The sequence below is a fragment of the Suncus etruscus genome, chromosome 18 (genome assembly GCF_024139225.1).
Source record: "Suncus etruscus isolate mSunEtr1 chromosome 18, mSunEtr1.pri.cur, whole genome shotgun sequence".
Classification (NCBI taxonomy): Eukaryota; Metazoa; Chordata; class Mammalia; order Eulipotyphla; family Soricidae; genus Suncus; species Suncus etruscus.
In genome coordinates this window covers 34,672,722-34,697,381 of record NC_064865.1, presented here as the reverse complement: position 1 = coordinate 34,697,381, position 24,660 = coordinate 34,672,722, and the positions used below count along the sequence as shown (strand labels likewise).

The following is a 24,660-nucleotide window of genomic DNA, read 5'->3' as shown; positions in this document are numbered from 1 at the left end:
AGAGGGTGTTGTGTTTTTCTTGGCAGTAGTTACAAATAGTACTGCCCAGTCTAGGATCAAGAAGCAAATTTTGGTATCTGAAGAAGGAACAACTTCTAATCTCTGCTATCATGCATCGAAAACCTCCCCTCACTCTCCCAGGCCCAACTTCTGTCCTAGACTTCTTTAGAAAAGTCCAGAAAAATGAGCTTAACTTATTCCTTACAACCCAGATCCCTTTCCTCTTTTCTTGTATTCCAGGCCCAAAGTAACTTTTTTTTTGGGGGGGGAGGGGGGTGGGCCACATCCAGTGACACTCAGGGGTTATTCCTGGCTATGAGCTCAGAAATAGCTCCTGGCGTGGGGGACTATATGGGATGCCAGGGAACAAACTGCGGACTGCCCTAGGCTAGCATGGGCAAGACAGCCACCTTACTGCTTGAGCCACTGCTCCGGACCCCTAAGTAACCATTATCTAAATACGGCAACCAGGCTGACCCACCAGGAGCCCCGGTTTTGGCACTTGACTCACTAGAGAAAATGATGATCACCATACATGGGGATGTTAGAAATAATAGTGGCCTCTCTTGCTTCTAGTCTAGAAGGTCTGTTCTCATGCTTCAAGGGTCCATGGATTAACATGTGTCTCTGGCACCATCTATTCCACTCACACAACAGGGTCAGTCCCCACCATTCTGAGAAAAAGAAACCAAAAAAAAAAAAAAAGTGTATTCCTAATTCCTAGCTTGCAGCGAGGAGTATGCCTCGGTTTCCCCAGTAGGAGGTGTACAGATACTACACCAAGTAGTAATTCCAGACCTTGTCTCTCTTCTCTATACCCTAAAAGCTTTGCTTTAGAACCACTTTCCCTGCAAAATCAAAGCAGAAAGTGTTACTGATTACTATATCAACAATGATAGGTGGCCTAAAAAGAACAAATTCTCTTTATATTTAAAATTTTTATTTTTCTCTAGATAACCCTGCATAGCCCACATACAATCTCAGTATCTGTTCTGCTCTCTACTAATACCATCATCCAAATCCAGTAGGAACAAATCTGTGCTGGTTTTCAGCTTGGGAAGGTGGCTGAGCCATGAGAATCCTTAGGGTTCAGCACAGCACTTGCCCTCCCTTACCCAATCCCAAGCACTGGCAGACTAGCTCATTGCCTTTTCTTCCATTTTATTTCATTATTCCCACCACAATAATAACTCCTTTAATTTAAACTAAAAACCATAAAGGGATCTGGAAAGGGTGCAGCGAAGAAATAGAGGTGTCAAAGACCAAGGGAACGGAAGGATAGGGGATCAGCGAATCGTCTTGACTGGACTCTTGAAGTTGCTGGCTGCTTGGAGCTGCAGCTGGTAGGCCATTGGATGGATCTTGAAACCGTAGAGCCTGAGCAAGGACAGAGGTCAGAGAGGAGAGCAGGGTGAGTGCCACCTTGGCCCTCTTGGGGTCTGCATTCCCACTTCTCCACCCCAGCATCTCCAAGGGCCTGCTCATGCTTTAGGGCAAAGGTTCCCAAACTGCTTCCCTCAATAATGCTTGGAAATGAATTTTCTAACCCCACTAAAGCTCCAAATTTAAATACAAATGTGCATGTATACAGATGTGTGTATATTAGTACTTGATTCAATATAAAACTTTTCTTCCCCATATTAATACTTGATTCAATATAAAACTTTTTTTTAAGGTAAATATGATGATGCTTCAGGAAGATTAGATAAATCATACTTGCACTGTGGCACCAAGACTGCCTAGCCAAAACTGAGAACCCAATACGGTGACAACAGCTACTGTTTATGATACTTTCACGCGTCAAATTGTACTCTAAGCACTTCACTTATTTAAAAAGTTTAAGGCAGAAACTATTACCCCAGTTTATAGGTAAGCAAACCAAGATATAGGCAACCAAAGAATTTTCCCAAGGTCCCTCAGCAAGGAAAGCCCTGGCTTTGGGCACAGCAGGACTCAAGAAAGAATCATGTCCTGTCCTCCCTTCTCTTCGGGGATCCCGGGAATATCCTTTGACCTTTGGTGACTCTGTCTCTGCTCCCCACCTGGGCACAAACTGGTTGGCGGGCCGCTTGGGCCGGTACTCAGGGTGCACCATGAAGAGCATGTGAGGGAAACCGGTGCCGAAGTAGGCGCCGTCCGTGTGGTGGTGCCTCGATGACTTGGGTGTGTACACGTCCATGCACTTGGGGCAGTAGAGCTTCACCATGGCCTCACCTGGGATGTCCGAAAGGCCTGGGAGACAGCCAGACTCAGCAGGCCAGGCTCCCCCAAACCTGCCCAACCTCCCTCCCGGTCTCAGGACCCGATCTGCTGAGCCCCAACTCCTTCCCAGGGGACCTGCCATACGTGACCCTTTTTTCTTTTCAGACACTCACCGATAGGAAGCATTGGCTGATTCTCACAGTACACACGAGGACAGTAGCCAAAGTCTCCCTGCTGGTACTTTTCCAACTGAGGTGAATAAAAGGGAAGCGGTTGGTGGGTAGATGTGAAGAGAAGAGGCAATCCCCTCCTTAGTCCAACCCACATCACTGTCCCCTACTCCTCCCGCCTCTGTCCAGAGGCTCCTTCTCTGGTCCAGATGGGTTCTTAAGACTCCTCCATTTAGGCAGGCTGCAGACGACCAGAGACATTCATTGCTTGTTCCCTAGGAAGAGGCAGTCTATAGCAACTTCCTGTCCAAGGTCATATTTCCCTCCCTGAATATATCCCATTCTGCACAAGCTCCAATCAGGATTAAATCTCCAGGCCTAGATTCTGGTGTTCTTTCCCTCTCGGCTAAACTATCTGATAGTTAGGCATGATACTTTAGTTGAAGGAACCTTTGTTTTCCTTACTGCCTCATAAGGAGTCAAGTGGGAATAGAGGCGCCTCACCATTTGGGCGATGCCTCGGTTGGTGAGGATATAGCGGGCGTGGATCAATCCATAAAGCATCTCAGCTGCCTGCTCGATCAGGTCGCTCTGGTTGGGGTTGTCCTCCAACTCTTCATCTGAAATATGGCCCGAGCTGAATGCAACACTTGTCTTACAACTTTATTTCATGCCTAGCCTACCTCCAGGGCTGCTGGTTACTCAGTTTTCCCAACATCATCTTTAGCCTCACAACACCCATCACATGGATATCTGACCCAGAAACTTGGGCCTCTGGCCCTTCCTCCAATTCAAGGCAGTTCTCCCTTCCTGCTACATCCCTCAGCCTCTGTGCTCTTCTCGACATCCCAACTCCCTCCCTAACACCTAAGTGCAAAGATGGTGGAACTTTAGAACTGAAGGTGCAATTTAGGAGACAGAAAATGAAACCCCTGAGAAAACTGGCATTACAGAATAAGAATGAATTATTAATTCATTCAAAAAAAAAAAAGAAAAAAAGAAAAAAAGCTTAAATCAATAACTAGATAAGAGTTGGGTGAAGAATCCAAATAAAGGGCCTGGAGAGATAGCACAGCGGTGTTTGCCTTGCAAGCAGCCAATCCAAGACCAAAGGTGGTTGGTTCGAATCCTGGTGTCCCATATGGTCCCCCGTGCCTGCCAGGAGCTATTTCTGAGCAGACAGCCAGGAGTAACCCCTGAGCACTGCCGAGTGTGGCCCCAAAACCAAAAAAAAAAAAAAAAAATCCAAATAAAGTTGGATGGGAAGTTTAGAATGAAGAAAATTATAGAGAAAAAAATTTAGAAAGTCAAGAAACAAGTGAATATGGATTGGCAAAGAAAAAAAGCATATACACACAAAATAACCCTGATAATGTCTTACCAGGTTCCAAGTCCAAGATCATGTCTAAAGCTTGTCGATAGTGAGGCACCTGCTCATTGAGTCCAGTGAGGTTGAATTTGTCCTGGATATAGTCTTCATCCACCTGCAAGCATGTGGGAGTCAAGAAGTAGGACATAGCAGAATCTTGTTTCTGAACTCTGAAAGATGCTCTGACAGGGGCTGGACTGATAGCACAGCAGTAAGGTGTTTGCCTTGCATGCAGCCAACACAGGATGAACCCCAGTTCAAATCCCAGCATCCCATATGGTCCCCTAAGCCTGCCAGAAGCAACTTCTGAGTGCAGGTGTGAGACTTCCCCCCCCCCAAAAAAAAGAAAGATGCTCTGACAGAGAAATGCTTTTATCCTCAAAACTTCTGTTCCCTTGTTCCCCCTCCCAAGTCTGTACTTGAACTAATTTTCCCACTTCATAAACACTATCTTTGGCTTTAATAGAATCTGAGCACTACTACTTTGATAGAATGGCTTTGATACACTACAACACAGAGCCAGGTGTGACCCCTCAGCACTTCTGGGTGTGGATCTCCACCCCCTCCTCCCAATTAAAAAAAAATAAAAAAAACTTTGGGCAGAAGGAAATATTATGTAGAAAAGTCTCTTACAGACCTATACATATGTCAAGAATGATAACATTAATAGCAATGGGTATTTTTTGAGTGTGCTGTAGGAATTCCAAGGGAGGGATTAAGGATAAAAATAAAACATGAGGGCCTGGAGAGATAAGACAGCGGCGTTTGCCTTGCAAGCAGCCGATCCAGGACCAAAGGTGGTTGGTTCGAATCCCGGTGTCCCATATGGTCCCCTGCGCCTGCCAGGAGATACTTCTGAGCAGACAGCCAGGAGTAACCCCTGAGCACCGCCGGGTGTGGCCCAAAAACCAAAAATAAAATAAAATAAAATAGGGGCCGGGCGGTGGCGCTGGAGGTAAGATGCCTGCCTTGCCTGCGCTAGCCTAGGACGGACTGCGGTTCGATCCCCCGGCATCCCATATGGTCCCCCAAGAAGCCAGGAGCAACTTCTGAGCGCATAGCCAGGAGTAACCCCTGAGCATCACAGGGTGTGGCCCAAAAACCAAAAAAAAAAAATAAAAAAAAATAAAACATGATGGGCTGGAGAGATAGCATGGAGTTAGGACATTTGCCTTGCATGCAGAAGGACGTAGTTCGAATCCCGGCATCCCATATGGTCCCACGAGCCTGCCAGGAGTGATTTCTGAGTGTAGAGCCAGGAGTAACCCCTGTTGACTGCCAGGTGTGACCCAAAATCCAAAAACCGAGGAAAAAAAAAAAAAAACCCACCATGAATATGTAAAAGAAAAAAAATAATTTGGGCAGGAAAGAAAATAAAGAGGTTAAGGTGCTTGCCTTACATGTGGCCTCCCTGGCTCAGTTGTCAATACAGCACTACATCTGGTCCCCAGAGCACCACTAGGAGAGACCCTTGAGCATAGAACTAGAAATAAACTCTATACACTATTAGGTATGTTCCCAAACAAAAAAATTCTGACTTTGGGTTGGAAAGATTGCTCAACAGGCTGAAAGCATGTGCTTTGTATGTAAGCAACTTGGTTTAATCCCCAAAATTGCATAGTCTCTTTGAGAGCTGCTAGAATGACCCCTGAACACTGCTGAGTATGTTCACCCCCCAAAAAAGAAAACTGGCTTTTCTTTTCTATGGAGACGCAAATAATTTTTGTTGTTGTTGGGTCACACCCGGTAGCGCCTAGGGGTTACGCCTGGTTCTATGCTCAGAAATCACTCCTGGTAGGCACGGGGGACCATATGGGATGCCGAGATTTGAACCACGGAACTTCTGCATGCAAAGCAAATGCCTTACCTCCATGCTATCTCTCCGGCCCCCAAAGACCCAAGTAATTTTAGACAATCTTTTCAAGAGCCCCACCCCTGTCTTGGCCATCTCTAAGAACCAGTTTTTCGGTGCTGGCTCAGGGAGGTGGAGGCTGCACAGCTTGTATTCTGAAAGCAATGGCATTCTCCTAAATTACCACATACCTTAGCACATTACAAAACTGTTTTTTTGGTGTTTGGTCTACACCCAGCAGTGCACAGGGGCTACTCTTACTACCAAAGAGTTGCTGAGAATTGTTCCAATCAGTGCTGGGTATTGAACCTGGGACTGTAAAGCATATAATTTAGCCCATTTGACCTTTCCCCCAGCCCCCACAAAAATAACAAATGGCTTGGGGCCGGAGAGATAGCATGGAGGTAGGGCATTTGCCTTCCATACAGAAGGATGGTGGTTCGAATCCCAGCATCCCATGTGGTCCCCCGTGCCTGCCAAGGGCAATTTCTGAGCGCAGAGCCTGAAGTAACCCCTGAGTGCTGTCGGGTGTGACCCAAAAACAAACAAAATAAGAAGTGGTACTGAGTCTTCTGTCCCTGAAAATGGCTATGTTCAGCACCTCTCGTTTAGAAAATACACAGAGTGACTTGTTCAAGGTTATGTTGCTGCAAAGTGGTAGGATCTGGACAAGGGCCTCGCTCTGATCAACTCACCACAGGCTAGTGGGAGGTTACTGTTACTGAGGGGGCCTCTTCCTTGGCAGGAAAGCTTCTATGCCAGCTTGTGAAGGATGCTAGCTGGCCTACGTGGGAGAAGAGCAGGCCAAAGAACATGTGATAGTAGGCTTTGAGGGAGGGAAACTCACTTCACAGAAGAATTCATTGCCACGGAGCCCACAGAACCAGGAGATCCAGGACACCTCCTCGGAGCTGCTCATCTTCACGCCAGCTAGAGAAAACAGGAGACGTGTTAGGAAAGCTCCAATCCTCCCTACCTCGAGTATCCTCCTCCCTCCCACAACAACTCCCATCATCGCAGCAGGCCTGAAGGAACCTTTTCTATTTTTCCTTTTTGGTTTTTAGGTCACACCGGGCAGCGATCAGGGGTTCCTCCTGGCTCTGTGCTCAAAAATCACTCCTGGCAGACTCGGGGGAACCATATGGGATGCCATATGGGATTCGAACCACCGTCCTTCTGCATGCAAGGCAAACGCCCTAACTCCATGCTATCTCTCCGGCCCTAGGAGGACACCTTTTCTAGAGGGTCCCAGCACCGCTTTCCAGCTCCTTTTCCATTCCGATCTCCAACCCCTGCTTTCTACAATTCCTCACCGAGAGGCATGGACCCAGCAGTTCTAAGCTAAACCCAGGGGTGCCCTGAAAACTCCACTCCATTTGCAAATCCGTTCGGACAGGGCCCTAGATCCAGGCTTCCTACCCTGGCAGGTTTCTGAAGGTGCCCGGCGCCGGCTCCAAGAAGTCTAAAAGTTTGTCGTTCACCAGCCAGAACTAGGCCCCACTTCTCAGGGCCTGGGGGCAGCAGTGAGGTCTCCCTTAGTCTTAGGAGTCCCCAACATCCCGCCTCCTCCCTCTTTTCGGGGCCAGGGCCGGTCACTTCCTTCCCCGCCCCCACATCGGGAGGCGCAGAACCCCCCATGTGCCGCACCCTGGGAGAGTGGGGGGACTCGCGGCGGCGGCGCCCCCAAACTCACCGACTGAACGGAGGGCCCGGTTTGGGGTGGGGGGAAGGGAGCTGCAGCCTTCGGGAACGGCGGGGACGCTACGGACCGACCGAACCGCGGTAGGCGAGGAGGGCTCGGGGAGGGGGGGGAGTGGAGATTGAGGGTGGAGAAGAGTGCAACGCGCAGGCGCCGAGGCCCTGGAGCCGCGTTGCACGCTGGGAAATGGAGTTTCCCAGCGGCGGGGAACTCGGCCGAAAGAGGGCGAAGCGAACTACGAATCCCAGAGTGATGCGCGCGCGACCGGCGGAGATGCTTGGGGGCGGGACTTGCGAAGCGCCACCGGAAGCGGAAGTTCGGGACGGCTCAACTAGGGGAGCCTGGAAGCTTGGGCAGTTAAGTCGTGTTGCTGATGATACCAGGACGAGACAAGGGGCGGGAAAAGATGCCCAACTGTTTTTCTCGCGCATCACTAAAAAGCTTTCAGCTCGGATGCATCTCTGCTTTCCAGAGGGCTGATCACATTCCCTAAAAACCCTCTCGCTTCCAGCCAGGGCCTCCATTGGAGGTCCCTAAGGAGGCCCATTTTTTCTCATCCCGGGTTCCAGCCTCTTTTAAACGGGAGGTGAGACCTGGGTGATGGTGCAAACTGGCCTGAAGTTGGAGATGGGCTAACTATTTGAATTTGCTAACCTGAAGTGGCGTCTGCCAATCTGCTACTCGTCCCCTTGGACTTCTCCATTTGCTGAGAGCTTGCACCAGGCCTGGCAGACACTAGCTGTGACCTTCGGGCCTTGATCAAGAATAATAGTGAAAGGCAGCGTGGCGTTATATTGCATTTTCACAGCACTTGGGCATGCTACAAGTTTTCTTTCTCCCAGGTTTCTCTGTACATTTCTTAATGCACAAAAAAAAAAAAGGTTTTCCCAGGTCCAAAAAATAATTTTTTTTTAACATGGAGCTGGGGGCCACGTTGAGAGAGGCGAAAGGCATTATGTAAAAAAGAACCTCAACCGACCGTTCCTCCATCCATGGACCTCGTGCTGTCCAGGCTCGCGACACACTCTGCGCTTATACGACGTGAAAAGCTTCCGGGGAGGGAAACTGACCCCATCGCTCTACGCCGTTCCGTAACTTCCCCCCCAGGTACGCATGCGTGTTGTGCCCACTCTGGGTCACAGCGGCGCCATCTTGCTGTACGGAAGCTTCAGCGCCCAGCTGAAAGCAGCGTCTGATTGAAATACGAGTGCACTTCCTGTTTCCGAAGAGTCAAGTCTGTTTTTGTGCGGGGAAAGGATACCACGAACGAACAGCGGAGGAAGATTTAAAGGGCCCGGCAGATTCTTAATGGTACATCTTAAAGGGTGGTAAAATAGTTGCAAGGTTGGTAAATTAATTGCAGAGAGGTGTCTTTGTTGTTGAGTACTGGGTGGAAGTGGAATGAATATTCGTCCTTCCTTTGCCTCATGGAATGTTTCCTTGTTAACTTCTTGGCTGGGGTTTTAAGTTCATTGCAGGGGCCGGAGCAATCGCACAGCGGTAGGATGTTAGCTTTGCACGTGGCAGACCTTGGACAGATCTGGGTTTGATTCCCCGGCATCCTATATGGTCCACTGAGCCCGCCAGGAGCGATTTCTGAGGGCAGAGCCAGGGGTACCCTCAGCGCTGCTGGGTGTCTCCCCCCCAAAAAAAAAAAAAGTTCAGGGGCAGGAGCGGTGGCGCTAGAGGTAAGGCATCTGCCTTGCAAATGCTAGCCTAGGATGGACCGTGGTTCCATCCCCTGCCGTCCCATATGGTCCCCCCAAGCCAGGAGCGATTTCTTTTTGTTGTTGTTGTTTTTTGTTTTTGGGTCACACCCAGCGGTGCTCAGGGGTTACTCCTGGCTCTACGCTCAGAAATAGCTCTTGGCAGGCTCGGGAGACCATATGGGATGCCAGGATTCGAACCTCCATCCTTATGCATGCAAGGCCTTACCTCCATGCTCTCTCTCCAACCCCTCAGGAGGGATTTCTAAGCGAATAGCCCAAATTTGTTTTGTGGCCCAAAAACAAAAAAAGAAGTTCAGTGCAGAGTTAGGAGAGATAGCACAGCGGGTAGCAGTGGTCGGCAACATTTTTTTCAACTGAGCCAAATCTCGCCAAAACCACGATTGAAATTTATTTTGAGAGCCACACAGGGCGCGCACTGACAGAGGCTAGGAGCAGAGTCCTGACTCCTGGAGCGGCCGCCTGGCACACAGAAGAGCCAAATTAAAAGTGTAAAGAGCCACATGTGGCTCGAGAACCGCAGGTTGCCGACCACTGGCGTAGGGCCTTTGTTTTGCATGCAACGAACCCAGGTTTGATCCCTGGCTTTCCAGATGGTTCTCTAAGTCCGCCAGAAACGATTCCTGAGCACAGAACCAGGAGTAACTCCTGAGCACCACTGGGTGTGGCCCAAAAACCAAACCAAACAGTTAATTGTGGGAGTGTTTTTCCATATGACTTATGGACATAGGCCCTTCGAGATAACTTTGGGGGCAGGAGGGATTTATTTATTCTAGTCACTGTAGGGACACTAGGGGGTTGAGTTGCCTTTCTTGTGTCATGTTTCCCTTGTCAAGTCTCATTTTCTTGGTTCTCACTAAAGCCATGTCCAAGCCCGCCCTCATCACCTTCACCCGGGGTACCAATACCAGCGACCTCTGGAAAGATGGGCAGCAGCAGCCACAACAGAAAGAAGAGTCGGAACCCGCTCTGGATGGGTCTGCAGTTCGTGCTTTCTATGAGGCCGTGATAGGGGATGAAAGCAACTCCTCTGAGCCCCAGAGATCTCAACCTGAGTCTGCTCGTGAGAGAAAGAGAAAGAAAAGAAGAAGAACGAGAGGGACTACAACAGAAACTGTGGCAGAAAGTATATCAGGAGAACATGAACAATGGAGGTCTCTTGAAGTGGAGGAAAAGATGACACAGTGGATACTAAAGGCAGCCCAGGAAGGAAACTTGGCAGAACTTAAAAGGCTATTGGAGCCTCGCGAAGCAGGTGGAGCAGGGGGGAATATCAACGCTCGGGATGCCTTCTGGTGGACCCCCCTGATGTGTGCTGCCCGAGCAGGCCAAGGGGCAGCTGTGCATTATCTCCTGGGTCGTGGAGCTGCTTGGGTAGGGGTCTGTGAATTGGGGGGCAGAGATGCTGCTCAGCTAGCAGAAGAAGCAGGCTTTCCTGAGGTGGCCCGCATGATTAGAGAGAGCCAAGGAGAGACAAGGAGTCCAGAGAACCGGTGAGGATAATAGCTCATGCTTATCTTTCCTTGTGTTTTGTTCTTCTGAGCCATACTACACCAGAATGGAATAAAGATGATGGCTCTTTCCTCATTCTCTAGAGTTGGCAAAGAATATAATATAGGGCTGAGTATATACAGCGATTAGGACACTTGATTTGTGCAGCTAACTTGGATTTGATCCCCAACACCACATATGGTCACCAGAGCACCATGAGGGTGAGAACCATTGGGGACTTTAAAAAAAAACAAAGTATAATGGGGGGCCGGAGAGATAGCATGGAGGTAAGACATTTGCCTTTCATGCAGAAGGTCATCGGTTCGAATCCCGACATCCCATATGGTCCCCTGTGCCTGCCAGGAGCAATTTCTGAGCATGGAGCCAGGAGTAACCCCTGAGCACTGACCCAAAAGCCACAGAAAAAAAAAAAAAATGTATAATGTGGCCGAAGAGATAGCATGGAAGTAGGACATTCGCCTTGCATGCAGAAGGACAGTAGTAGGACATTTGCTTTGTATGCAGAAGGACGGTGGTTTGAATCCTGGCATCCCATATGGTCCCCGGAACCTGCCAGGAGTGATTTTTTTGTTTGTTTGTTTGTTTTGTTTTTGGGTCACACCCGGCAATGCTCAGGAGTTACTTCTGGATCTATGCTCAGAAATCGCTCCTGACAGGCTTGGGGGACCATATGGGATACCGGGATTCGAACCACCAACCTTCTGCATGCAAGACAAACACATTACCTCCATGCTATCTCTCTGGCCCCTCTTTTTTTTTTTTTTTTTTTTTTTTTTTTTTTGGTTTTTGGGCCACACCCAGCGGTGCTCAGGGGTTACTCCTGGCAGGCACAGGGGACCATATGAGACGCTGGGATTCGAACCAACCACCTTAGGTCCTAGATCAGCTCCTTGCAAGGCAAACACCACTTTGCTATCTTTCCGGCCCCTGGGAGCGATTTCTGAGCACAGAGCCAGGAGTAATCCCTGAGCGCGGCCAGGTGTGACCCAAAACAAAACAAACAAAAATGTATAATAGAGGGCCGGAGAAATAGCATGGAGATAGAGTGTTTGCCTTGCATACAGAAGGACGGTGGTTTGAATCCCGGCATCCCATATGGTTCTCTGAGCCTGCCAAGAGAGATTTCTGAGCATAGATTCAGGAGTAACCCCTGAGCCCTGTTGGGTGTGACTCAAACAAAAATCAAACAGATAAAAAATGTATAATAGGGGGCTGGAGAGATAGCATGGAGGTAAGGCGTTTGCCTCTCATGCAGGAGGTCATCGGTTCGAATCCCGGTGTCTCATATATGGTCCTCCCGTGCCTGCCAGGAGCAATTTCTGAGCCTGGAGCCAGGAATAACCCCTGAGCACTGCCGGGTGTGACCCAAAAAAACCACAAAAAAAAAAAAATGTATAATAGAGTAGTTTGAGGGCCCGGAGAGATAGCACAGCGGCGTTTGCCTTGCAAGCAGCCAATCCAGGACCAAAGGTGGTTGGTTCGAATCCCGGTGTCCCATATGGTCCCCCATGTCTGCCAGGAGCTATTTCTGAGCAGACAGCCAGGAGTAACCCCTGAGCACCACCGGGTGTGACCCAAAAACCAAAACCAAAAAAAAAAAAAAAAAAAAATAGAGTAGTTTGAACATAAGCTCCCTGAGTTTAAAATCCTGACTCTGCTTAAGTAAGCAACTTAAATGTCTTATGTGCCTCAGTTTTTTTATATATAAATGGGTTAATAAGAGCATCATTTTTATATGAGTTTGTTTTATTTTGTGCTCAGGGATTGAACCTGGGTTAACCACATGCAAAACAAGCCCCCTAGGGACTGGAGAGATAGTACGGTAAGTAGGTAGGGCACTTGCATCTAGCCAACCCCGGTTTGATTTCCAGGTTCTATCTCTGGCATCCCATATGTTCCCCTGAGCCCTCCAGGAGAGCCATGAATAATCCCTGAGCACAACTTAGTGTGACTTAAAAAAAAGGGAGGGAAGAAAGAAATTTTCTTTTTTTTGCTTTTTGGGCCATACCCAGTGATACTCAGGGGTTACTCCTGGCTATGCACTCAAAAATCGCTCTTGGCTTGGGGAACCATACAGGATGCGAGGGGGGCGGGGGGGGGGGATCAAACTGCATTTGGTCCTAGGTTAGCATGTGCAAGGCAAATGCCCTACCGCTTGCACCACCACTCCGGCCCCAAGAAATTTGTCTTTAGTAGAAATTAGAAGGAACTTGTCCCAACCTGCCCCCTCCCCAAAGGTTTTACTCCTTCTTTCTCAATGCTCCTTCTCTCTCTGCAGGTTGCACACTCCTTCACCCCAGTACTGTGAGACCTGTGATGCCCACTTCCAAGACACTAACCATTGTACATCTACCGCTCACCTGCTGTCTCTGTCTCGTGGTTTCCAGCCTCACAACCTGTCCCTGGGGGTGCCCACCTCCAGCCCAGGCTTCAAGTTGCTACTGCGGGGCGGCTGGGAGCCTGGAAAGGGGCTGGGACCTCGGGGTAATGGTCGTGCTAACCCCATCCCCACTGTCCTAAAGAGGGATCAGGAAGGATTGGGCTACAGATCAACTCTCCAGGCTCGAGTCACGCACTTCCCAGCTTGGGATACCCGTGCAGTAGCTGGGAGGGAGAGGGCTCCTCGGGTGGCAACCCTGAGTCGCAGGGAGGAGAGGAGGAAGGAGGAGAAGGACAGGGCCTGGGAACGGAATCTAAGGACATACATGAACCTTGAGTTCTGACCTTACAGTGTCTGACCCTGAACTGTTGTTAAAATCAGAATTTGAGCCTCTGACGTTGGCACTTTGGTTTCTACTTCTTGGAGTCTCCCTAACTTCCAAAGCCTTAGATTTTGGTAAGACTCTTCCTCTGGAGAGGAGCTAGGAGTTGAGAAATAAAATAAACTGGGGTCAGAGTGATAGCACAGTAGGGCATTTGTCTTGTACCTGGTCAACCTGGGACGGATTCGGGTCCGATCTCTGTATCCCTCAGCCTGCCAGGGGTGATTTCTGAATGCAGAGCCAGAAGTAACCTCTGAGTACCACCTGGTATAGCCCAACAACAACAAAATCAAACGAGAAATAAAATAAACTTTTTCGTGTTTTTTTCAGTTTTGTGGAAGCTGTATCAGGGAAGCCAAACAAATTTAGAGGCAGATCCCACACAAGTCAGAAAGGTTAGCCCCACAGATGGTAAGACAAAGTCTTCTCCCTGTCAGTTGGGGTCATTTTCAGGCCCTCGTTCATCCTTAGAATGTTTTACCTATTCCCAAACTTTTTTTTGGGGGGGGCACTTGCCCACACCCAGAAATGCTCAGAATTTATACCTCTTATTCAGGACTCAGAATTTTGTATAAATTCAACGTTATCCAGCAGGTTACTGCAATAATCTGCAAGTTGGGGGGGGGGGCAGAGTGGTGGCACAAGCAATAAAGTGTTTGCCTTGCCAGCCAGCTCTAGCCTAGGATGGACAGCGGTTTGATCCTCTGGCGTCCCATATGGTCCCCCAAGCCAGGAGTGCTTTCTGAGCGCATAGCCAAGAGTAATCCCTGAGCATCACCAGGTGTGCCCCCCCCTAAAAAAAAAAAAAAAAGAAGCTAGTAGAAGCAGTCATAGATAATTTGCAAGTTTGGGGCCAGAGCAGTGGTATAATGGTAGGGTGTTTATTAGCTTTGCACACGGCCACCTATAACGAACCTTGGTTCGATCCCCCAGCATCCCATGTGGTCCCCCAAGCCAAGAGCAATTTCTTTGTGCATTTCTGAGTAACCCCTGAGTGTTTCCAGGTGTGGCCCAAAAACCAAAAAAAAAAAACAAAAACAAAAACTTCAACTCTGCCTGCTGCTCAGCTGCAAGGGCTCAAGGCTGCCAGGGTCCCTTGTTGCAAAGCTCTCTGGGGTCTGTGGGACCCGCTGCCAGGCAGGGCCTTGTGCTCACTTAGGGACACCAACCCTCTGATCTCTGATCTCCAGACTAAGAGAGAAGAGAGAACTAGAAACTAAGTATACTTTTTATTCCTCCTGGAATCAGACCTGGGGCAGCTGCTCTAGGGTTTCTGAGAAAGAGGGAGAGATAGATGGAAATTCATTGTACTGGTACAAGAAAGGGAAATAAAAAAGGATATAGATACAAAGCAGCCAGCATCTTGCTGATGCTTTATCTCTGTTTATCTGCTTTTTCTCTGTTTAGGCACTGTTCACCGGTTTGACAAGGGGGTCATGTCCAGGTTCAACAGTCATTACAGAGGAGGATATCCTAGAGGCATATCCAACTGTCATTACATCCAGAAATCTTTTTTTTTTTTTTTTTTGTTTTTTTTTTTGGGCCACACCCGGTGACGCTCAGGGGTTACTCCTGGCTATGCGCTCAGAAGTCGCTCCTGGCTTGGGGGACCATATGGGACGCCAGGGGATCCAATCGCGGTCCGTCCTAGGTTAGCGCAGGCAAGGCAGGCACCTTACCTCTAGCGCCACCACCCGGCCCCCAGAACTCTTGATGTTACTTATGAGCCCATATGGGATAGTGGGATTGAACCAGGGTCCTTTTTGTGTAAGACAAGCACCTTACCAATTCTCTCAGACTTTTGAGCCAGGCCAGAGAGAAAACAGTGGGTGGGGTGCTTGCCTTGTATGTGGCTGATTGGATTTAGTCCCCAGCATCCCATATGGTCCCTTGAACATTGCTGGGTGTGGTCCAACCCCCTGCCCCAAATACTTTAGTTTTGGGTCACATCTGTGATGCTCAGGGTTTTCCTGGCTTTGCACTCAGGAATTACACTTGCAGTGCTCAGGAGACTAAATGGGATGCTGGGCATCTAATATATGTTGACTATGTGTAAGGTCAGCATCCTACTCACTGTACTATCCAGACCCAAATAAACTGCTTTAATGAAGCAAGATAGTTTTTGGTTTGGTTTTTGGGCCACCCACTTGGCTCTGTGCTCAAAAATCACTCCTGGCAGGCTTAGGATACCTGAGCCTGGGATGCTGGGGATCAATGCCGTACTTGCTGCTTGCGGCTCTGCAAGATAGTTTTTTTTTTATTAAACTTAATTAGATGTGAGAGAAAAGAGAAGAATACATGTTGAGAACCTGGGCATCTCCAGAGTGGAAAAGGCAAAGAGAGACAAGTAGAGATATATGTTCAAAGAAAAGCAAAGGCTTGAAAAGCCAAAAAAATGTCCCAACTTTTTAAAGGCCTTGCTTGATCCAGGAAGTGTCTCCTACCATACTTTCACAGCTTCCTATTCTGTGCGGTAAAAGTGGAAATAAGATATTTCCAACCAGAGCCAGGGAGGCTGCACAGAAGTAGGGTCTTTGCCTTACACACAGCCGATCTAGGACAGACAGTGGTTCGAATCCCAGCATCCCATATGGTCCCCCTGCCTGCCAGGAGCGATTTCTGATTGCAGAGTCAGGAGTAACCCCTAAGCACGGCCGGGTGTGACCCCCCCCCAAAAAAAAAGGTATTTCGAACCTTCATGTTCTGCACAGCCGGAGGAGAAGGAAACAATGTTGTGACCAAATCAATATATGATGATAGTAGAAGGGAGGGAAGGTTCACCGTGGTGAAGATAGTAGTTAAGGTCCTGTAGGAAGAAACTATGTAGTCAAAGGGCCTAAAAATCCAGCATGCAGGCAGCTGAATTGTCAGAATTCTGGCTTCCCAAGTCAAAAGTATTTTCCTTTTGCTGCTGTTGCTGTTTGCTGAGGGTCACACACTTGGTTGCTCCACATGTTTGCATGGATAACACCATGCAAGTATGATCACACTGGCAAAACTACTCTGTTGCTGAAACGAAGCACGTTAAAAGATTAGTAGGCCAGAGAAATAGCACACTGGGCAGGGTGTTAGGATTGCATGCTGCTGTCTTGGGTTCCATCTCAGGCACCCCATTAGGTCTCCCCTGAACAGTAGTACCAGGAGTAATCCCAGTGCATAGTCACTCAGTGTGACTCCAAAACAAGCTCAGTATGTCCAAACTCAGAAATAAAATGTGTGCATGGAGGGTCAGGGGGTCACCTATTCTTGTGTGTGAGGCAGGCTGTGGGGAGTGATTCTCCCTACCACCGGTGGAAGGTTAGTTTATGACAGCTCAGGGGAAGGGCTGACTCTGGACAACCAGACCTGCAGGGATAAAGCGATGAAACCTCCTTGCCTCCTTGCATAGCTTTGTTTTTGCAAAATTTTGTCTAGTCCTGGACTTGAAGCGACGGGATCCGAGGGCTGAAGGTGCAAGAGCCGGCGGACGGGATCTCCTGGAGGTTGGATTTGCCCGCGCCGGGCCCAGCCAGTCCCTGGGCACCCGAGTACGCTTCGCAGACACGCACGAACGCGCGGGGGGCGGGCGATCGGAGGGTCCGCCCCGGGTCCGCCCCCGCCCGGCCTTCCCTTCCCGAAGCAGCTGCTTCCGGGCTCGGTGGCTGCCAGCGGCTCTGGAAGGCCGTGGCTGGGACTTGGGGCCCGGGAGGGGCCGCAGCGCAGAGTGCCCCGACCCTGGCCCCCCAGCAGGCCTGTACTTTGCTTTGTCCTCCTCGAATCTCCGCGGACATCTCCCGTCCTGATCTCGTGGGGGCCCGCGTCTCCGCTGCGTGTTGGGGGTCGCTTTGTAGAATTGATGGTCCCCTGAATCAGGGACCCCAGCACCCCCACCCCGACTCAAAGGAAGACTTTCCTCCTGAGCTGCCTCAAGGCAGCGGATCTGCTCTCCCTGGTCCTGGAGCGTCCCGGGCACCAGGCTACACTCCTGCCTTCTTGAATGGAGCAGCGCTTCCTAAGTGGAATGGGGCACCTTGGAAAGTGGCCTTGGTGAGTGAGACTTGGGGTGTTGTACTGGGAAGAAACCCGGAAGGACACTGTGGGGTGACCCCGGCCTTATCAGATCCCGAGACTCCTTGGAATCTTGTGTGTGGGAGAAGGTAAATAAATCTGGCTGTGATTCCCCTTTTTACCTTCAAACCGAAAAGAAAACAGCCAGTGGCCACTGAGTATCGGCCCTGGGAAGACACTTCAAACCAAGAAAGACTCAGCGAGCAGACACCTATTCTGTGCTGGACTGACTCTGACTTCAGAGAGGAAACCCCCTCAGGTCCCAAAACCCGAAGGCCAAGCTGTACCAAAGAGGGCTCCAGCATCTGGGGGTTCATAACACTCCAAATATGTTCTTGCGCCGGCTTGGTGGCTGGATTCCTCGGCCTTGGGGTCGCCGGAAGCCGGCAAAACCTGACCTGCCCAGCCGGGTGGACAGCTCCTCTGAGAATTCTGGGAGTGAATGGGATAGTGCCCCGGAATCCCTGGGAGATGTGGGGCCTCCCAAACACAAGGACACAGGGGCACGGAGGCGCCCTGGGGGTGCTTCAGAAACAAGTAGGGAGTCCCAAGTTGAGCAACTGGGGAGCCGAAGAATGGATTCCCTAAAGCGGGACAAGACTGTCTCTAGCACTCAAGAGTCTGGGAGACTAGAAGGGAAAAGAACCACTCCCAAACCAGGACGGGATCCTGTGGATGCCAGTGATTCCAGGAGATCTGGAGTGTCCCCTCAAGGAGGATTGAGTGCCCCTGAGTCTGAAGGCCCAGTGGAGAAGCCCGGCCGGCGTCAGAAACTGCTGGGCTGGCTTCGAGGTGCATCTGGCACGGGAGCCACAGCTGCCTCACCGTACCTGGGGAGCCGAGAGGAGAGTTTGCAAATCTCCACCAACCTGACCCTGCACTTGCTGGAACTACTGGCTGCAGCCCTTCTAGGACTGTGTTCCCGGCCTCTGCGGGCAATCTTGGATGCTGTGGGCCTGCGAGGACCCCTGGGTCTCTGGCTGCATGGGCTGCTCTCCTTCCTAGTTGCCCTGCATGGGCTCCACGCCGTGCTAAGCCTCCTTACTGCACATCCCTTGCACTTTGCTTGCCTCTTTGGTCTCCTCCAGGCCCTGGTGCTGGCTGTCAGCCTCCGGGAATCCAGTGGGGATGAAGAGGCCTCTGACTGGGAGGGTGAGAAATTGGAGAGAGAGGGTGAAAAGGAGCAACCCGGAGACTCAGGGAAGGAGCTGTGATCTTGGGTTGGGGAGGTATAACCCAGGCTCCCTCCATCATGGAGTAGGGGCAAGGGTGACAATTGTGGCCTTTAGGAGAAAAGTGAGGTTTGGTGACCTAGACTGTAAGCACAGAGATCTCAGGGAATTGGAAGAAACACCAGATTGGGACACAAGGCTCACAATAGAAAAGAGCCATTTAGAGTATTGATTGGGGGTGGGGGGGGCTCATCACCCTTGAATTCACCAGCTGTTAGTTCCGTTTGCTTTTACCTTTCTCCCATTTCTTGTTTTTGTTTTTCCATATTCACTTTTTTGGGAGGGTGGGTTTGGGGCCATGCTGAGCTGGCTATTCCCAGGCTGTGTCTCCCAGTGCCCAGGGACCATGTCATGCTGGGGGTTGAAATGGGGTTGGCTGCATGCAAGGCAAGCACCGTAACCTCTGTATTATCTCTGGCTCTATATCTTCACTTTTGAAAACAAACAAAAAGTGTGGTGATGGAGGATAAAGACTAAAGCATTCTCTTTCCAAACTCCCTGGGGGTGTGGGGTAGAGGAGGTAAGAGGCTAGGTAAGAGGGTGAGTGGGAACCACAGGGCCCCTCTTAGCCACCTTGGTAAGGGCAGGGATGTTAGGCTGGTGGATTAGGGATCTAGTTGGGGCTCATAGGTGACAGGTTTACATCTGTAAAGAAGATATAAGTATTCCTGGGAGTTCAAGGGAGTAGGATTGGGGAAACCATGCTGATAGCTAAAAATCAGTATGAAAAGATGCTCAGGCTTGCAGTTACCACTCATGGGGTTGGGGTTTTGTTTACTTAGCAACCATCACTGTCACTCCAAATCCTAAATATACCACTGGAAAGTGAGAGTCATTGCCACTCTGTCCTTCCTGACGTCGTCCAGCTGGGGGGGTTTAGATGGTGGAAGGTCTAGGGGAAGCACTTAAATGGGGGGAGAGAGGGTGAATGGGATTATTGTTTGAAGACAAACCCCTAAATGAATCCAAGACTGAAAACATATCTTTATTACCCTTGAAAGGGATCAGGAGTCTCTAGCGTCTCCCCACCACATTCTTCACTCTTGTAGTTTCCATCAAAGGCACAAAGGAAGCTGCAGCTCAATTACTGGTCAGGTTGCAGACCTCTGTGGTAGGAGGAGGGAGAGAAAGAGAGAAAAAAGGACATAAAAGAAGAAAATCCAGAGAGAGAGAAGCAAGGATGTTGGTTAGGGGTTAGGGGAAGAATGCATACCCTAGGACAAGAAAAGGAAGGTTTCTGAAGACCTTCCCCTCCATATTTGTCCTCTGACCTCTTTTTTTTTTTTTTTTTTTGGTTTTTGGGCCACACCCATTTGACGCTCAGGGGTTACTCCTGGCTATGCGCTCAGTAGTCGCTCCTGGCTTGGGGGACCATATGGGATGCCGGGGGATCGAACCGCGGTCCGTCCTAGGCTAGCGCAGGCAAGGCAGGCACCTTACCTCTAGCGCCACCGCCCAGCCCCTGACCTCTTTTTTCACTGCAAACTTCAGGAACTTTTCTTTCAAGAAGCTCGGAAGCCATCCTGGCTCCCCAGCTCTTGACCACTCCCTGTAGTGCCATTGCAGCCACAAGAAATGTATCAACACTGACAGTGTCAGCCTTTGGCCATCCTCTCTGATGACATCACTTGAGTTTCTGTGAGATAGTACTCACCGAAGACTTGGTGAGTCTTAGTCATTTTCTGTGGGACTTTACCCCCTCACCTTGCTTTCTGGGAGTCAGCAAGAAGGCCTTGGCATCCAGACAAGAGGTCAGGGACTGGAATTCCTCCACACATTTCTCCGGAGGGTGTGGTGAACGATCTGGAGAGGAGGACCAGGAAGACCAGGCCCATCAAAGCTCTTTCTCCTCAGCACAAGGCTTGGAAGCATCTATCCCTTCTTGGGATCATGTCACTGGGTCCAGAATGCCCCCTTGGGTACCTCCCCTTTTTGCCAGACATCCTCACTCACTGTATAGGAGGAAACGCTGGTAACCTTGACCCGTCTCCTTCAGCATGATTCCATCTGGGCATGAGCTCGAGTAAAGCTTGGTCAACATGTCAGGGCGGCCTGTCAGAGCAAGTTGGAGAAGTATAAGGACAGATGGAAAACCAAGTAAGTGCAGGGAACATGAGGTGAGGGTGAAAGTACTAGAAAGAACCAACCTTCAGTTCTGAGATCTGTGCTCCCCTCAGTTAAGTGGTAGACCCATTTTCTTGGTACACAGAGTCCATTTTTCCTGGCAAGGAGAAAAGACTGACTCTTTTTCTTTTTTTTTTGGGGGGGGGGCGCTTTTTGGGCCACACCCGGCTGTGCTCAGGCATTACTCCTGGCTCTGTGCTCAGAAATGGCTCCTTGCTCAGGGGACCATATGGAATGCTGGGAATCAAACCTACGTCCTTCCTGGGTCAGCACATGCAAGGCAGATGCCCTATTACTGTACTACCACTTCAACTCCTGAAGCTCCAGTTTCATTTGGGATTCAGCCTAGTGGTATTAGGCCCCTTTTTCCAGAGGGAAATTTAGTAGAATTGTTGAACTGGACTATTGTATACAATTGTAAAGATAACAGCCAGGACCCCAGCTCTTTGCCAGGTGAGTGATCACTTTTGGGCCTGAGACCACATTTACTGGTGCCTCTGCTTATTCATCACTTACATGCGGATGGTAGCACGAAGCTGGAGCTGCATGGAAGCAGAGCCTGCAGCCATGTTGAAGACAATGTTGTCCACAGGTTCAAAAATGGCCAATTCCTCCTTGGTGGGAGCTGCCCCTGCGATAAAGTACCACTGGCCAAGGTGGGGCTCTGGGAACTGGAGAATGAAGGGAGCAGAAGCAGAAGAAGATGGATCCCACTACAGGATCCATCCAACCTCTCCATCAGTCAGGACAGCCAAGACAGAAGCATTCTCATTCTCTTTCTAACTAGGGATTGGAAAGGAGCCATTAAACAGCTTCCTCTTTGCAAGTCAACCCAAGAAACTATCGCCCATACCAATTCATCCAATTGATAGTTTAAATTTTTTATTAGATTTTCTCATCAAAAGAGTTAATTCCATATTCCATTCCTCCTTTTCTAGATACCCACCAAGTCCCTGAGAGCCCATACATTCCCTGCCTCCCCATTCCTCCATTTTCAAGCCATACCTCTTTCCCATCCAGTCCTTGAGTTGTCAGTTGACTGTACTCAGGACATTGGTAGATGGAGTTAAGGAGAATACCATAGAGGTAGAAGAGAGCTGCCCAAATTTGTTGAAACATCTTCAAGGCAGGAAGGAGCGGGTGCTTTCTCAGTGGCTGGTACCTTAACTGCTCTCTCCCCTACTGGCTGCTAGGTCGGTCCACTGTTTCCAGCCCCCTTGCCTTGACCCTTGACCCTTTCCCCTGCTAATGAGTAACTTCAACTTTGTTTTCTAGCCCCAAGCTGGATTACAGTGTATAGGCCTTCCTCCCCCTCTTCTTCTTTCTTTTTTTTTTTTTTTTGGGCCACACCCCGCAGTGCTCAGGGGTTACTCCTGGCTGTCTGCTCAGAAATAGCTCCTGGCAGGCACGGGGGACCACATGGGACACCGGGATTCAAACCAACCACCTTAGGTCCTGGATCAGCTGCTTGCAAGGCAAACACCGCTGTGCTATCTCTCCAGGCCCCCTCCCCCTCTTCTAGTTGCACCCACTCCATACATAATACTCTCTGACATATTTAGGAGTTTCTCAGGAATAATGAAGGTTGAAATCTGTGGCGTTTGAATCCTTAATGGAGCTGGATATCTGCTGTATGGTATAGCATTTAAAAAAAAAAAGAGGTGCCACAGAGATAGCACAGAGGTAGGGCATTTGCCTTGCACGCAGCCGATCCAGTGCCACAGGGTGTGACCCAACCCCCCCTAAAAAAGGGTGGATTAATTCCTTGCATTCACTTAGCAACCTACTTAAGAGACATAGTTGTTTGCCAGGAACTAGTTAAGCCTCAAAGATATAAATAATGACAGTTCCTGGCCTTGAATAAATCAGTCTAAAGAAAACTTACTGTGTAAACAAATCATTGCAGTACAACCTGATTAAGAGCTTAGAACAGGTATGAACTAGGTAGGTGGATGGGAGACTTACTCGCTGAAATTTATTATTAGGGAAAACAACACAGGAAATTTCATTGACACATAAGTGAATTCATTTATACATTATTACAGAATGTATCCCCAAGTGGGTGATACTGTTTCCCCTGAAAAACCCAGGGTGGGGAAAATAGTAGTAGTTTTAGATACAGCTGATGGGCATCTGATGTGTTCTCTTTAAAAAATTTTTAGTGGGGCCCAGAGAGATAGCACAGCGGCATTTGCCTTGCAAGCAGCTGATCCAGGACCAAAGGTGGTTGGTTCAAATCCCGGTGTCCCATATGGTCCCCTGTGCCTGCCAGGAGCTATTTCTGAGCAGACAGCCAGGAGTAACCCCTGAGCACCGCCGGGTGTGGCCCAAAAACCAAAACCAAAAACAAACAAAAAAAATTTTTAGTGGTTGGGGCCAGAGAGATAGCACAGCAGTAGGACATTTACCTTGTATGCTCTGGACCCAGGATAGACCTGGGCTTGATTCCCAGTATCCCATATGGTCCCCCGAGACTGCCAGGAGTGATTTCCGAGTACAGAGCAAGGAGTAACCTCTGAGCGCTGCCGGGTGTGACCCACCAAAAAACAAAAAAATAAAACAAAAAACTTTGGTGATGGTGTGGAGAACACAGAACTATAGTGCATTTTTTGCCTTGGTGGCTGACCTGGATTTGATCTCTAGCATCTCATAATAGTGTTGCATTAATTATTAATTATAATTAATTATATAATTATAAAGTGGATGGAGGGATGGTGAGGCCTTCCTTTTTTTCTTTTTTCTTTTTTTTACTTTTTTTGGGTCACACCCAGCAGCACTCAGGGGCTACTCTTGGCTCTACACTCAGAAATCGCCCCCGGCAGGCTCGGGGGACCATATGGGATGCTGGGATTCGAACCACCGTCCTCCTGCATGCAAGGCAAATGCCTTACTGCTGTGCTTTCTCTCCAACCCCCTAAGGCCTTTCTTGACCCTGCCCGTTGCCTATAGCCCCTTTGGCCTGTGAGTCTGTGGGTTCAGGAGAACGGCAAGGAAATAATCCACAGGCAGAGATGAAGTTTCAGGAATCCTTCAGCTTTATTACAAGGCCCTAACTGCCATGTGCCTATTCACCACATGGCCTTTAAACTAAGCATCCTCTTTGTGTCCCTCCTGTATCTCTAATCTCCTTCCTAGCTGTGTCTGCCTCTCTCCCCTTGCCTCATCTCCCTTCACCCCTCTCCCCAGGCAACCCCTTAAATTACCAACCACAGACCCCCCCCCAGCTGTGAGAGGGTCTCACTTTCTAGGTGAGATAAGTAAGAAGTTGGGGGGAGGGGTAACATTTCAGGGGGGTAAGCTGAATAATTTTCAGAAAACCAGAGATAGTACAAAGGGTAGGATTTACCTTGAATTTGGCCACCCAGCTTTGACCCACTACCCAGTATGGCCCCTCAAGTCCCCTAGAACCCTGTGCACAGCTAAGTGTGGTTTAAAAATAGAATTTTCAGGAGCGTGCAGATTTTTTTTTCCTGAAAAGTGTCTGAGATTTCAATTAGTAAATTGTTTTCTCTCAGCAATGCTCAACTTTGTCCCTGGCTCAAGGCTACATATCTGGAAACAGAGAGATAGCACAGTGGTAGGGTGTTTGCCTTGTACAAGGCGAACACAGAAGACGGTAGTTTGATTCCTGGCATCTCATATGGTCTCCTCCTGCCAGGGGCGCTTTCTGAGCGCAGAGCCAGTAGTAAACCTTAAGCCCTGCTGGGTGTGACCCCCCCCCAATAAAAACCTAAAAAAAAGGGGCTATAAATTTCCTGTTAATAAGATTCTTTATAGGCTGGAACAATAGTATAGCAGGTAAGGCTATACATGAGGGCTATACTTGCCTTCCATGAGGCCAACTCAGGTTTGGTCCCTCACGTCTTATACTTTCCTCCCACACAGACACCTCCAGGAATGATTCCTTAGTGGAGAGTCAGGAGTAAGCACCAAGCACAGGCAGGTGTGGCCCCAAAACCAAAAT

General features: G+C 49.3%; 4 protein-coding genes across 5 annotated transcripts; 2 read left to right on the top strand and 2 right to left on the bottom strand.

Annotated features, from left to right (window-relative positions):
* Nucleotides 1–935: 935 nt before the first annotated feature.
* On the bottom strand, nucleotides 936–7,413 carry CSNK2B (casein kinase 2 beta). Of its 2 annotated transcripts, none has more exons than XM_049765193.1 (7): nucleotides 7,287–7,413; nucleotides 6,441–6,523; nucleotides 3,754–3,856; nucleotides 2,877–2,992; nucleotides 2,376–2,451; nucleotides 2,043–2,232; nucleotides 936–1,377 (listed from the first exon to the last, which is right to left on the bottom strand). In XM_049765193.1, exons 2-7 carry the CDS (start codon nucleotides 6,510–6,512, stop codon nucleotides 1,287–1,289), a joined length of 648 nt encoding a protein of 215 aa, XP_049621150.1. In that variant the 5' UTR covers nucleotides 6,513–6,523; nucleotides 7,287–7,413; the 3' UTR covers nucleotides 936–1,286. The 2 variants fall into 2 exon arrangements, with proteins under 2 accessions (XP_049621150.1, XP_049621149.1); XM_049765192.1 differs by lacking the exon at nucleotides 7,287–7,413 and adding an exon at nucleotides 6,907–7,100.
* A 1,108-nt stretch (nucleotides 7,414–8,521) lies between these two features.
* GPANK1 (G-patch domain and ankyrin repeats 1) lies at nucleotides 8,522–13,433 on the top strand. The gene is made up of 3 exons (XM_049765157.1): nucleotides 8,522–8,603; nucleotides 9,882–10,512; nucleotides 12,810–13,433. The coding sequence occupies exons 2-3, from the start codon at nucleotides 9,884–9,886 to the stop codon at nucleotides 13,252–13,254; spliced, it is 1,074 nt and encodes a 357-aa protein (XP_049621114.1). The 5' UTR covers nucleotides 8,522–8,603; nucleotides 9,882–9,883; the 3' UTR covers nucleotides 13,255–13,433.
* Nucleotides 13,434–16,921: 3,488 nt separating this feature from the next.
* C18H6orf47 (chromosome 18 C6orf47 homolog) lies at nucleotides 16,922–19,050 on the top strand. The gene has a single exon (XM_049765194.1). It carries the CDS (start codon nucleotides 17,670–17,672, stop codon nucleotides 18,552–18,554), a length of 885 nt encoding a protein of 294 aa, XP_049621151.1. The 5' UTR covers nucleotides 16,922–17,669; the 3' UTR covers nucleotides 18,555–19,050.
* Nucleotides 19,051–19,639: 589 nt separating this feature from the next.
* On the bottom strand, nucleotides 19,640–21,890 carry APOM (apolipoprotein M). Its single transcript, XM_049765155.1, has 6 exons — nucleotides 21,702–21,890; nucleotides 21,213–21,367; nucleotides 20,720–20,793; nucleotides 20,526–20,624; nucleotides 20,277–20,375; nucleotides 19,640–19,678 (listed from the first exon to the last, which is right to left on the bottom strand). Exons 1-6 carry the CDS (start codon nucleotides 21,813–21,815, stop codon nucleotides 19,653–19,655), a joined length of 567 nt encoding a protein of 188 aa, XP_049621112.1. The 5' UTR covers nucleotides 21,816–21,890; the 3' UTR covers nucleotides 19,640–19,652.
* Nucleotides 21,891–24,660: the final 2,770 nt, after the last annotated feature.